The sequence below is a fragment of the Lutra lutra genome, chromosome 1 (assembly GCF_902655055.1).
Source record: "Lutra lutra chromosome 1, mLutLut1.2, whole genome shotgun sequence".
Classification (NCBI taxonomy): Eukaryota; Metazoa; Chordata; class Mammalia; order Carnivora; family Mustelidae; genus Lutra; species Lutra lutra.
The window spans coordinates 94,850,263-94,864,328 of NC_062278.1; the positions used below are offsets into that span (position 1 = coordinate 94,850,263).

The 14,066-nt window shown below is 39.5% G+C and overlaps 1 protein-coding gene across 11 annotated transcripts in view; it reads right to left on the reverse strand.

The window, feature by feature from the left end:
- MECOM (MDS1 and EVI1 complex locus) overlaps window positions 1-14,066 on the reverse strand; it is a 548,915-nt gene that overhangs the window by 406,487 nt on the left and 128,362 nt on the right. For 9 of the 11 annotated variants that reach the window (XM_047729838.1, XM_047729893.1, XM_047729862.1 and 6 more), the window contains exon 2: window positions 3,892-3,990. The exons of 1 other annotated variant lie outside the window; for it this stretch is intronic. In XM_047729838.1, coding sequence (XP_047585794.1) covers window positions 3,892-3,990 — 99 coding nt within the window. Of the gene's footprint in view, window positions 1-3,891; window positions 3,991-4,595; window positions 4,652-14,066 lie in introns of those variants that run through there. One more of the 11 variants, XM_047729872.1, reaches the window with a different exon arrangement.

Here is a 14,066-nt window from a genome sequence, read left to right on the forward strand (position 1 = left end):
GGGAGCTGGCCAACTCCCATAGGGCTGGCAGCCTAGGCAAATAACAGACATCACTGATTGATGCAAAGTAGATATTCAGTACAGCCTTAAAAAAGTAAATATTAGCATCACCATTTTAAAGAAGAGAAAGTTGAAGCTAACTTATTTAGCAGATGAGTTGGGATATGAACTTCAGTTTGTTTGACTCTAAAACATGAGACTTTTTCACCTCAGTGATCTGCCTTCTGAGTCCTTTCCTAGGTTCACACTCTAAATGAGAATATAGGTACGTAAAGAGGCGCTCTCTTCCCTATTCAAACTAGGTATCATTTTTAGATAAAAATCCTTTGTATATATTGACCTGATAATTTAAGCCTAATTCCTTAAAGTTTGAAAAAACTGAAATATCACAAAGTAACAGACGTCATAGAAGTCTTTCATTCTGCCATCTACCAAAGAGGGAACCCTCTTTGTAAGAATATCTTACAAGCTTTCTTGTACTTGTGAAAATAAATATAACTTATTAACATTACATAGTATTTTTCCGCTGAAAGAGTTCAAAGCATTTTTCAAATGCCAATTTTGGTATCTACTTGAGGAAAAAAAAAAAAGGCTGAAATATTATAGACAAACTCTAGGAGGTGTCCCTTAAATAATTTAACTTCCTTCTTCCCAAAAGAACGCAGGCATCTCAAGATAAAACACACATCAACAATAAAACTATTCAAGTTGAAGTCCAAAATTCGAGAAGTACAAAAAAAAAAAAAAAACCAAACCCCACAAACAAACAAACTTAATATGGCTACTACCATTTGAGCACTGAATTTAGAGTTCAGCTTCTTAAAAAATAAGGTGAAAAGAAAAAAATGTGTTAGATATAATTCTCATTATCCAAGAGGAGGGCTTTCTGTGGATTGTAATTTAAGGAATTCTGAAAAGAGGCTCCTGGACGGCTCAGTCTTTTGAGCATCTGCCTTCAGCTCAGGTCAGGATCCCAGAGTACGGGGATGTTGAGCTCCCTGCTCAGTGGGGAGTCTGCTACTACCTCTCCCTTTGTCTCTCCCCACTGCCTGCTCATGCTCTCTCTCTTGCTCTTGCTCACTCTCTCTCTCTCAAATAAATAAAATTTTTTAAAAAAAGGGGAAACTCAAAAACATAGCGGGTTTCTTTTAAGACTATTTTACAGAAAATACATGGATACTTTTCATGTGATGTTACTTAAACTTACCCTCAACAAAAACTAAAGGAGTATCATTTTTAAAGTAATTTGTTTTCAGATGCAACTCTTTTTTCCTTCTATATGGATCTGATTTTTACACTAATGAATAGTATACTCAATTCCTTTCACCTCTTTTTCAAGATCTTGTCATCTATATATTCCAACAATTGAAACCCATCTTTTTTTAAGGTAACATCTATGGACCACTTCCTACATAAGGATCTCCTCACTGAGGATACGATCCTCAATGCCAGAACACAAGCAGGAGGCTCAGGAATCCAGACCAGGTTTATCCAATTCCAGAACCAAGCTCTCAATCACTATGCCACAAATTCTCTTCTATCATCTGTTTACCATAAGGGGGTGCAACATTTTCATCTGTATTTCCAAAGTCAGGTAGGTAAGAATATCTTCCTAGAAAATTAATATTTTCCTTAGGTCAGTTCTTTAAAGGTAGGCTCACAAAGGAAATCTGGACATTAGTTGCTTTTGATCAGATAAAGAAGTTGAAGTCATAACCTGCATTTTCTTTTAAACCTAAGCAACAACAGACAATAAATATTGCAATACATAGGTAAATGAAAAGGGTCTATACGGATGGTAGAAAGTTACATGCTTCATGGAATAAGTAATAGGAACTTTCTCTTCAGGTCACCAATCAACTCAAAGTCAGTTGAAAGTAAGCAACTGTCATCATGGATAATGTTCTAGATGAAACCAGTTAGTGGTCAAAACAAACACCTAAAATACCATGGACCATACTACAAAAACCCAGAAGTAATTATCACTCATCATTGCCCTGGCAGGAAGCTCCAGGGAGACCAAGGACTGAGCAAGTAAAAGAACCACTATCGCCTCTTAAATCTTGGTCAACTATTTCCAGGTGAGTTCTTTGGCATAGTGAGAAAATACAGCTCAGATATCTTGCCCAGATGTTGTGTTTCAGCTAGAAAATTACCAATAGTTGGGTTCATGAACCTTTAGTTTCATGTATAAGGCAATGGATGTACCCAAGCATGCTAATGTTGCTACTACTTTTAGGAAGATTGTATCTCTGAGTTTTGTGAAGACTTACCCCATATGCACCGAAGCATGTAGACATTTATGGGGATGTGGGAAGAAAGATATTGCTAACTTGTCCCTGGATGGTTATCGAGGGGAGGGAGTGACTTCTAAGGCTTATACAAATAAATTCTCTCTCTTCAATCAATCTAAAATACTCTCTGAACCCCAAAGTTTTTCAGAACTCTGTTACACAAGAAAATCTAGAGTTACTGCTATTTTCAAGAAATTATAGTAGAAGAACACCTAAGCCATAAGTGATGGAAGCTGCTTCTCATAAAGACATTCCCTAAACAATCAGAACCCAATGTGAATCCAAGGATTTCCATCCATGGATTCAGTCAGGGCCTATGCCTGATACTAGAGATTCAACAACAACAACAAAAACACCAAAATAGTCCTTGTCCTCAAGTTTACATTCCAACAGAGAATTAAGACACTGAACATCAAATCATACATAGCTATTTAATTAAAATTATCATAAGAAAACAACTGACAAGTGAAGTCATGGTGCCCTCCAATTTAATTGCAAGAAGCCTAGATTCCTAGGGGCAAGGACGGGGAGACAATAAGATGTCAGTTATCCAAAAGCAACCCCAAGAGAATGCTTTTAAAAATAAAGCTTAGAAGCATTTTTCCTGGGTTTCTGGACCTAACCTCCAATTCTGGCAACTGGATTCATTGTTGAGTCTGGTCACCAAGTTGAAATAGCAACCTGGGCCCATAAATTCAAATCCCTGGATATAGAGATACATATGTACTCTATATTTTACTCTCTACTGTTTTTTCCCCCTTGCCAGCTTCACATTTAATAGACATCCTCAACTCTAGGAATGGCTCCATCTTAAACTTGACAGCCAGAATGATAAAATCTTGACTTTTTTCTGTTTCCTTCCCACAATTAATAAAAAAAAATTTTTTAATAAACATGAATACTTCTCTTAAGGTAGAATCAAGGCTCATCTTAAAAAGAAAAGTAGAAAAATGTTTGTTTAGTTTTTTTTTTAATAACTGCTATGAACTAACCTGAATTTTAAAATCATAGAATCCTATTACGCTAGACTTTGGTTAAATCTTAGAATGTATTTCACCCAGCCCTTCATTTTACAGATGAGAAAATGGATAACGTGCTCCTTATTTGTGAGGATCTCAATCACTTAATCCATAAAACACTGAATGTGATACGTATCAAAGCCACATGAACTCTGACACAGAAGCACAGGAAGAATGGAAACCATCTAAACACACCAAACTGTGTGAAAGCACAGCTATGTAGAGTTGCAACCAAATTAACTGGTAAATCACTACTCTCCGGTGTCAAGAATACAAAGTAGTTCTACACAGAAAACAGTACGGCTGTGATACCAAGTGAAACACCAGCTCAGTCCTAGCTCTTGACAGATTCCACTTTTATGAAGAGCCCATCATAAGGAAAGATGGGGAAAGGAGGAGAAAACCAGCATGGCTTCTTGCCCCAACAAACACCTGCTAAACTGGGTGAAAAAACCCAAGGCTACTTGGATTTTAAAAAGCAAAGTCTTGGGGAAACTCCTCTGCCCATTTTTTTTTCCTATTTTTTTTCCCTGCCCATTTTTTTCCCTGAAGTGGACACACATTTTTTGACTGCTCACCATCCATTTTCTGGCTTTCCAGGAACAGCTGTTGTCTCCTTCTCCCAATCATAGACCTAATGCTCCAATGAGGTGGGCTCCATTCTCTTTCACACCAGACTACAAAAAAAAGAGCATACGACCCAGGCCTAACCAATAGGATCATTTCATCCCTTGGCTGCAGCAGCTGGTTTAAGGTCAGGCACATGGCCCAAGCCAGGCCAAAGTCTGCATTCGGGACATTAATGGGGAACATTGGGAAAAAGAAGAGCTTTTCTTGGTACTGAGAGCTTCCTGGAATCACAATAAGAAGGGAGATAACCTGAAAATGAAGCCAACATAGAGGAAAGCAAAAGAGAGATGGAAAGAGTCTGAACCACAGTGACATTCTTAAATCCCTGGTTTAGCACCTGTCCTCAACTTCTCAGTTACTTGCTCCAGCAAAATCTCTGCCTTTGTCTTTTCTTTTAAGCAAACTGAAATTCAATTTCTGTCTTTTGCAAACACAAGTGTCCAGACCAATAAACTCATCTCCCCAACCTTGTACTCTTCCCAACCTCCTCTTCCTTGGCCTTCCACTACAGTGAAACGGGCAACATGGGGTCTGAGTTCTGATCCTGGGTCCACCACTTCTTCAAGCAACAACTTTTCTAAGATTCAATTTCCTATAAAAGGAGGGTGGAGGCTACATTTTTCCAATCTAACAATGTTAAGAAAAATCTTACCTTGTAGGGTTTTGAGACCCAGGCCAGGTCATTAATACAAAAGCACTCTGGTAAGCACATATGTTCTCAAACATAAAATGTCATTATTTGCTAAAAGTTCTAGAATTCTCTCATTCTTCATTTTGGTTCTTCTGTCCTCCTTCTTCCATTTAGTTAAACAGGAACATGGGTCACTATCTAAAAGTTATGTATTTAGCAACTGGCCATTTCATAAAAATCTAAAATCCTAATTTAAAAAATAATCAAAAATGTGTAGAAAAGTGGAAGGAATATGTGGTCTTGTGGCTTAGATGTGCAGCAAGATGGCCTTCAAATCACAGCTGCAAAACCTATCTAAGTTGTGTGACTCTGGCCCAGATATTTAATCTCTCTGAGCTTCAGTTTACTCCTATGTTCAACAGGGATAAAATCACCTACCTTTCTGGATTGCTGTAACAAGCAAGGCATATACACAGGGTCTGGCAATAGATATTCCATAAATGGGAAGGATAATAGGGGTCATTGTTATTTTTTATTGAATAAGCATCACAGAGACCATGGGGTTAAGTCGAAAAGGTGGATGGGGCTAGAAAGATGAGACAGGGGACCAGAGATCCCTATGACAGGAAAGACTGGCTAAGGTCTAGGCTAGCTGGTTCTGGAGTCCTTGGGGCAGACAGTCAAAAACAGCAGTATTACATCTTTGTCCATAACATATATTTTGCCCACTGCCCTAACATTTCTTGAAACACTGTGCTTTGAGATCCTCAAGCTCAGTATATGTGTTTTGATTATTTTTGTATGCCTATCCTTTAGGAAGTACTTTGTGAATGCCCATTGTGATTTGAACATGATAATCTCTTGTTCTAAAGGAAGGAATTCCTATACCTTCTGGTGTCCATTTCCAAGGATAAGAAAACCAAAGCCCATGAACATATAACTTTTCATTGGAAGAGAGACCCGGAAGTCCTCATGTGATTAAGTTGGTCACCCAAAATGTTCTCACACACCTCCAACTCTCCTCGTGTCTCCAGAGTATGGAGATTGATGTTCCAGGATGAGTGGTTCAGACCAGTGTAGCACTGGTATCACACAGAAGCTTGTTAGAGATGCAAATTCTCAGGCACTTCCAGACCTACTGAATCAGAAACTCTCTGGGTGAGTCCCAGGAATCTGGGTTTTAACAAGAGCTCAAGGGACTTGGATACACACTCAAGTGTGAAAACCACTGCTCTACATAGGACCTTAAATCTTTGCTTTAAAAAAAGTCATGTGAGTAAAAGTTTCAGCATTTCCATGTTGAAGGGCAAGTGGCAACCTAACTCAATTACACATCTTCATTTTCATTCTTCTCATGGCAAACTTATTCAAAAATATTTGCCAAATAGGTACAATGCAAAAATGAGTAGGATCAGTCTACGACCTTAATGAGCTTCAGTTTCTCTTCTTAAGGGACCAAAGGGTCAGCTGTAGATGGGGCCACCACATTCCACATGTCAGTCAGAACTTTAGATTGTCTTCTGGAGGGTATGTGGAGTTTGTAAAAATTCTGCATCTTAATTAGGCTCATTATTTACATTATGATAGACTGAGTGCCATCTGTCTTGGTTTACAGGGACCAAACCTACTACTCCAAAGTACAGTAGCCAATGTGGTCTAGGTGACCCCAGAAAAGCAAATTAGGTCCTTCTAAAATTTCCAGGCATCTTAGTCCTGGGCATTCGGAAATCACATGTGATCATATTGATGTGAATGCAAGGAAAAAAAGTATGGTAATAGTATAAAGTATAGATGTAGCTGGTAGAAACCATTGTGGCAGAAGAAATTTAAAAAGAAAATGTACGATAATGCAATCAATCTTCTTTGGATATGTGTGACAACTACCTAGACTTGGCCAGATTTTATTAGTGCTCTGAAATAGTGAGTGTTCTCAGTAATTGAAGTACACAAATTACCCTACTCTTTTATGTACTTGTAAAGATCCTGTATTTAGCACCAGATCCAACATTTGAAGATTTAAATGTAGAGAACCCTGATTAGCTGCAAGACTTTTCCAGCATAAGAGATGTCAAGAGACAAGCATGACATCATATTATAGATAATTTTTTAAGTGGCCATCACTCTAAAAAATTAAAATTAAAATCAGCCCAGCTGAGCTCCTTTATCTTTTTTTAACAGATAATTAAAAAACAAAATTTGGTGGTGAGTATACTAAGTAGAAAGGCCTCCAAAAGCAATCTGCCTTTCCAGACAGGCCCGGACAAAACCCAGCAGGGACCAAACAAACACCTGGGTGCTGCGTCTTGGAAAGTGCCTCTGTCCTCTAAAGAGAGGTCTTGTTCTTTCTCTAGATTTCACAACCTGGTTCTTAGGGATTGGAGGAAAGATAATCCTCAGGAATGATCAGTGTAGAGCAATGGCATTCCAGGGGAAATTCACCATCAACACTCAGCACTGCAGGTAATTCCCCTCTCTCCCGAGGGAGACAGTTTCCCTCGGGAGAGAAGGAAGAACCAGGCTCAATTTGCCCTTCTGCAGACCAGATACTGAGTTCTGTACTACAAATCTGCTTAACAGATGACCAAATACTTGCAGCTACCACACTGGGTGAAGTCCTTAGCCATTAATCTGGAAGCTTGAAGGTCCCCTGTGTACCCACTCCCAAGCTTCTTTAGTCTGTTATCTACACAATGTAAGAAAATACTCCAGCCAGAACACTTCAGGAAGATTACTAGATTAGCAAAGAAAAATTCAGAGCCCCCAGTCCAATCTGAATCTGAGCTAAGCAACAAATATTATATGCACATTACAAATGTTTATACAAATACATACACGTTGTCTATCTGAAATTCAAATTTGACCAGGCATTCTGTATTTTATCTGGCAATCCAATCTCTAAAGCTATCCATGAGGAATTTCCATCTTAGAGCTAAATGTTATCTCAGGTGGAAAGGAATATGGGGATGCAGAATCTGAACTTTTTAATGTGCACAGGGCCCTGCAGATTGTCCTGTGCTTACTTTACAATGTCTCTGTGAGGTAGGACCAAAGTCCTTAATCCTCCTTTATGAGTGTAGACTCTAAGTTAAAGCACTGCACACGGTTACAAAGCAAAGTCAAAGCACTGGGATTCAAATTAAGATCCTCTGGCATTTTTTTGTAGAGGGTTCTGTCAATCACTACACTAAACAAACATAAGAGAAGGAAGAATTTAAGAGATTGGCTAGAAAGCACTGCTTTAGCCAGCAAAAAAACCTGGTGTGAAGCATGGACACCCTTTTCTGTTTTCATGCCTAAGTAAGCAATCCTCTGTCTGTGTTCTTTATAGTCTGAGAGTGGCCATTAAGAAATGAAAGCGAGTTTAGATTTCACGGGTATGTTTGGATTTGATGACATTTTGCATTTCAAGAAACCAAGGTCAGCTCAACCCTTTTTGCTCTGGGACCCAGATACCACCATGATTTAAGCAAAGAACTATACTAGTGAATTCAAGGGTAAGTGCTGGAGTAATTGTTCCCTGCCTCACGTGCTTCCTTTTGCCGAGGACTATATTTCTAAATCAAGTAAGGAGAGCTGTGTTGCACCCTGCAAAATACTAGCAACTTCTGAAATGAGGTAGAATTTGTCCTTGTGAATACACGTAGAGAATAAAAAACTAAGTATTGCCAGAAAATGTTAAACTCTCCCACATTAGGTCCCTCTTGGATGTGCCTTATCTTCTAACTTCAAGTAAAGCAACGGTCAGAAGAACTCTTGTTAGAAAATTACAGAAAACTGAACCTCATACCTCTTGTTAAAAAAAAAAAAAAGACATCTTATGGGATTAATCTACCACTGCTAAGACATTCCCAATTCAAATCTTTCTCTATTTCCCACAAAATCAAATGCTCAGCCACATTTACCACGTCAAAAGAAATTAGTTGAGTTTCTAATATCACAGAACCAAACTAATATTTCTCATGTGTTTATTCATTTTTAGAAGCTGTGCGAGGAGTAACAATTGCCTGTGACAACTGTCTGTGAAGAATATTGTCAGAAATTCCAAACTGCCCCAGCACTGTGGCAGGAAAGTCCAGAGATTATTATTGGGTAATGACATTGGAAATAAAAAAGTATATAGTATTACAGTATTGAGCTATTAGAGTAGGGAATCAATTCAAGGAGACAAGCAAAATTTATATACTTTATTGATTTTAAATTTTACATGCTCTGCTATATGAGTAAATCTTTTGTAGTAATTCTAAAGCTTTGAAACATTGTAAATAACAAGGACTGTGGGGAGTTCATAACAGCCATTTCTTCATAGGGAAAGTATATAGCCTTTAATGCATATTAGAAGAAATTGGGGTAATGAAATACCTTAAGGCTAACTTTAGTTAAGTCAGGGCTAGTGTAGGGTTTTTTTGGTCTCCAAAGAGTAAGCCTGTATCAGGTAGTGAAGTAATTCCAGGTAGCATTGTACTTAAGGAAAAGCGTAATTAAATTGATCCTATTGTATTACATAAATCCAACATATCCTGTGTAAACTCAGGAACAGGTGGCTTTTTGTAAAAAGTATCTGGCTATTAACCAACTGAAGTAAAAAGTTTCTCACACAAAAACATACACAGGAGGAAAATACACAGAAGGAAAACCTTGAAACAATGGTTGACTCAGGATTCTATAATCAAAAAGCAAATCATATACAAAATCACCCCTGCAGGCTTCAATGTACCTCAATCCAGAGTCTGACACGGACAGTGGGTGAGCCTGTTTCCAGACACGCATTTGAGTAAGCCAGTCAGGCTCCTAGAGCCTGCCACCTTTATTAAAAATAATTGCAGGCTGGGTAATTTGTAATTTTCAATCATATATGTAATATAGAAAAATGACAGACATGGCGGGGGGGAGTTTTATATTTTTATTGCAGCGAGCCTGACTGACACTTCAGAAAATGTTTTGACACATTCAAGTGTGAGCAACAAATCTGTCCACTGATTCATAAGCCACATGTTTACTTAAAGAAGCCTACCCCAATAAATGGGGATCAAAATCCCAAGTGCTTAAGTCCATAAAATTCCCTATGGTGAACTAGCACCAACAGAATACATTCCGACCTTCTTAAGATGAGTGAAGATTTTCAGATAAATATATCCTGCTTATATCATTTTCTAAATCCATATGCTATTTTTTTTTAATTTTGAGAAGCCGCATGTGCACCTTTCCTAGATTCAGACTTGTGTGACTATAAAAGTGAGGGCAGCAATCAAGTAACTAAAGCCAAGTTACTTTGTGCAATTCTGACTTCTGTTAACTCAGACTACATCCAGTATATTCATTCGGAAGCTCTACTAGCTACAAGTTTGATTTTTTTTTTCTTTTGTGGCACTCCTCACCCACAGACAAAGCCAAAGAAAAGCATGATTCCTCACCTAAAGGAAATGATGGTGATTCTAAAACACAGCAGATTCAGATGAAAGAAAAGAGTCTTCATATTTATTTAAAAGGGACAAGAGCTCTGTACGTCTTGAGGCTTCTAGAGTGAGCTACTGAGAATGGAAATCAAAATCCTTGAAAAGATTAACACTTATGGGTTGGGCAATGAGTCATTACAGTGTCTTAAAATGGGAAGCCTTCTCAAAACCAGGTATTTCTAACCAACCCGCCAGGATAGGCAACCTCTGTGTGCTGGAGACAGGGAAAGGGCACTCCTGTGGGGCGGGAAATGAGTGAGAATTGTAGGGGAGAAAAGGAAAGGAAAGAAATCTAACTCAAGGACCTTGAAAAGTTAATTTGGAAACTTTTGTTAGTGACTTTGGACTTCACTAAACTCCATGCATCACTATAGCAGCATGAGCTCAACAGTTTGAAAGGTATTTGTCATCAGCAAAAGAAAAACATTATTTTTAAAGGAGTAAAAAGATTGATGCATCACTGCGGACCACTTAAGCCCCACGCAGTTTCAGTCTTTAGTATTAATCTAAACGTGATGGCTTTTGCATACGGCTCATAATTAAACATTTTCTTTTCAGAGCTTTATAGAATCCCCATATGTTTTTAATGGCATCATCTGAATGTTTTTCTTAATAATTCTGGCAGCCTGCTCCTGAATCTTTGAGCTTGTTTTTTGTTCCTAATATCTTTTCTACAGAGGCCGCATTGTGTCAGAGACTGAATAAAGCTCTGAGTGCTGCATCATCAAGGAAGACACAGACACAAACACTCAGACTCACACACGCTCATGCACTGCTCTCTCCTATCCCCTCACGTGTGGGCAGCACTGCCGCCAGCACAGGGCAAAGATGTGTGAGAGAGGGCAAGGAAAGAGCACAGGGCTCTGGGCCGCAGCCTCACTCCCCCGGGGAGCATAGTCCCTTTCTCTTCCCCCGCAGGACTCTGCCAGCTTGTGTCGTGTGTCTGCCTGTCCTTCGGCGTGTCTGTCTGTCCATGCATGTCCAGTGTGCATATTTAGGTGTCTATATACCGATGGGGCAGCGGCACCAAACAGTCTGCTCAACACAGTGGCTGGACATACCCTAACTTGTTGACTCCATGCCTACCGCCTCGTACAAACAAGACTTTCTCCTTTTGAGCAGCAGTCCCTTTTTTGAACCAAAACCCCTTGAGATACGACCCATAAAACTGAAATAATGAAAGGTTCGCCATTTGGCTTAGTCAGCCACATTTTGAGCTGTAAATTAGAATTACTTCCATTTCAGGTGGTATAAATGCAGCCTGGTGATCAGGCATACATCCAGGAGGACATCAGGATACAATAATAATCTTGATTATAATATCCATGTCTACCCAGGACTAGTGCCCATGGCCTCAAACAGAGTCTGTAAGAGCTTCTACTTGAAGAATAAGTAATTCAAAAAGCAGAATGTACGCCATGGTTGTTCAAACGTAGCCTTGAATTTGCTTCATCCCAACATAAATTTAAATTCTGGAAACTGACAAAGATAATAAATAACTCACATTCAAATCACAAGTCTCCTTTAGATTAAGTGTTTGAACTCAAATCCAAGCTTCAAATTGTAATTTTTTTTAAGTGTTCTCACACTCTTTCTGTATTTGTCATCTTGAAATCTAATGATGTGATGAACAAAATGGAAATAACCAAAACGGCTTCCTTATGTGATTTTCCTCACTGAACTTCATTTATTTACAGATGGCCAAGTGGCTAGGAGGGCATTTGAAGCCGTCCTATTATTAAGAACTGAGCTTTATCAAAAATTTCAAAGACCTGGTTTGTATTTCGGAATTCCACAGACGATGTGCCTTAAACAGAAACAACCACCCTGGAAAGTCTTAGAACATATGCAGACCAACAGGGACAGAAACAAATCGCCCAGGAATGGGAATGCTCTTGTTCCCACTGGTACTTTCTAACATTTGCTGATGACACTTGACTGACACAAGATAATCTTTAGTAGTCTCTCTTTTTTGACTTCAGGTAAACAAAAATAATTTTTAAAAAAGAATGCAAACCTTAATTTTTCTTCCATCTAAATTGTTATAGGTGAATTTATAACATGGTAAATTCAAAAAAAAGAAGACTCTGGAAATGAAGAGACTGAATAAAAACAAAAAGGTTTAAAAAGAATGAGTGGACTTTCCTCCTTATCCAGACACCATTTCAGAGGCTCATTTCCTAGTCCTGGTCAAAAGGAGGAGCTGCCGGAGAATCAGAACCACGGGATCTAGCCAGCTCATGGTCCAGGAGAAGCTGTCATATTAAGTCTCCACTGGGACATTCACACAACTATGCAACCCTGGTTAAAATCAAAAAGATACTTCTTAAAAGGTTGCGAGTCACAAACACCAGCAGGACAATGACACTTCCAGCTAAAATTTGATTAAGGGACTTTCCCTATCCTTTCAGAGCAAAATAGCTTGGTGTTGTCTCCACATTTGAAACAACCCTCTCCCCAGTCGATAACAACTGTCAAAGCTTCCCACATTCAGATCTCAGGGCACTGACCATCACAAACTTAATCCATAGAAGCTAAAGTAATGGTCTGCATGAGACTCTCCTCTTCCCCAGCATCTGAAAATCCCCTGGTGCAGATGACCCCCACTTGTAGGTCTGAGAACAATTCTTGACTCAAGCAATGAGGAATTTTAAGAGTCCTAAGCTGGTAGCTAGCAGTGACTTTTCCTTGGGCTTTCGAAGCTGAATGTTAGCCTTCCCCCATTAGAATGGGGCAAGTTCCCAGCCTTTGTGCCCTACGTTGGATAACTAGATCCCAGTTTTTGTACTTGCCCACTTCCCAAGTTTTTTCAGAGACCAAGACCAGCTGCATCCTGTCTTCCTGCCTGCAAAGAGTGGGTGGGTACCCCTTGATGTCAGGCACTGTGCAAAACACTGGGGAGAAGAATGAGAATAAAAAGGCACAGTCCCTGCTCTGAAAAAAACACACAGTAGAGAGAACAGAGATGCAAGATGTTCTAATAGAGACAGAAACAAATCAGTGGGGAGAACAAAAGTAGAGATTGATAACTACACTGCAGTAGAACCAAGAATATTTCACAGAAGAGGCACCATCGAGGTAGCACTTGAAGATACCCATGTGGTAGAAAAGGCAGAGGGGCAGAAAGAAATGCAAGATAGGCATTCTAAGGAGGCAGCACAGCACTTACAAAGGCGGACCAGTGGTTCTCAACCTTTCATGTTCAAAGTAATCACGGGGGGGAGGGGGTGTCTTAAGCTGCAATTGCTGGTCCTCACTCTCAGATTCTGGTTCTGCTGGTCTAACACAGAGATCAGAAGTCTGGATCTTTAATGAGCAGGTAGATCTCAGGTCACATACTGAAAAACTGCTGACCAGAGTCACAAAGGTGCATGGTGTTTGAGGGGTGAGGAGAAATTCACAATGAACAGAGCACGGATTGTGGGGTGGTGGGTGGGTTGATACATAAAGCCAGTCAGCCAGCTCGGAGAGGGATTGTCAAGACTTCAAGGCACCTGGGAAGCCCTCAAAATGAGATTCAGAGGCACTTCAGACACTGAGAGCCACCATCAGAGCTGCACAGGCTGGATCCTATCTCTACAGCTATGACCGCTTGGATGTCCAGAGCTCAGCAGCAGGGATGGGGGCAGTGAAGACTGGACTGAGCCCTGACAGCCACTGTCCTGGCCCTAACTCTGCCACTTACTATGTCCTCTTGGCAAACAGTTTAACCATCGTGGGCCTCAGTTTTTCCTCTGCAAAACGGGAATAATAGAACCAAAATGTTGAGGTTGTTCTAAAGATTAAATGATGGAGTAGACATGTAATGTCTATCTCAGTACCTTACATGAATTATCTGTAATGATAAAAATTCCATTACAATACTTAACATTTACTGAAAAAGGCAAATGAGAGAGAGAGAGAGGGAGGGAGGGAGAGAGAAAGAGATAAAGAAGAGTTCAAATTTAAAGTCAGGGTTTGCCTGCATGAAGAAGATGTAGAATTTCCCCACAACTGAGTCTTTGCTGCAGGTTACCAGACCATCCCTAAAAACTACCTG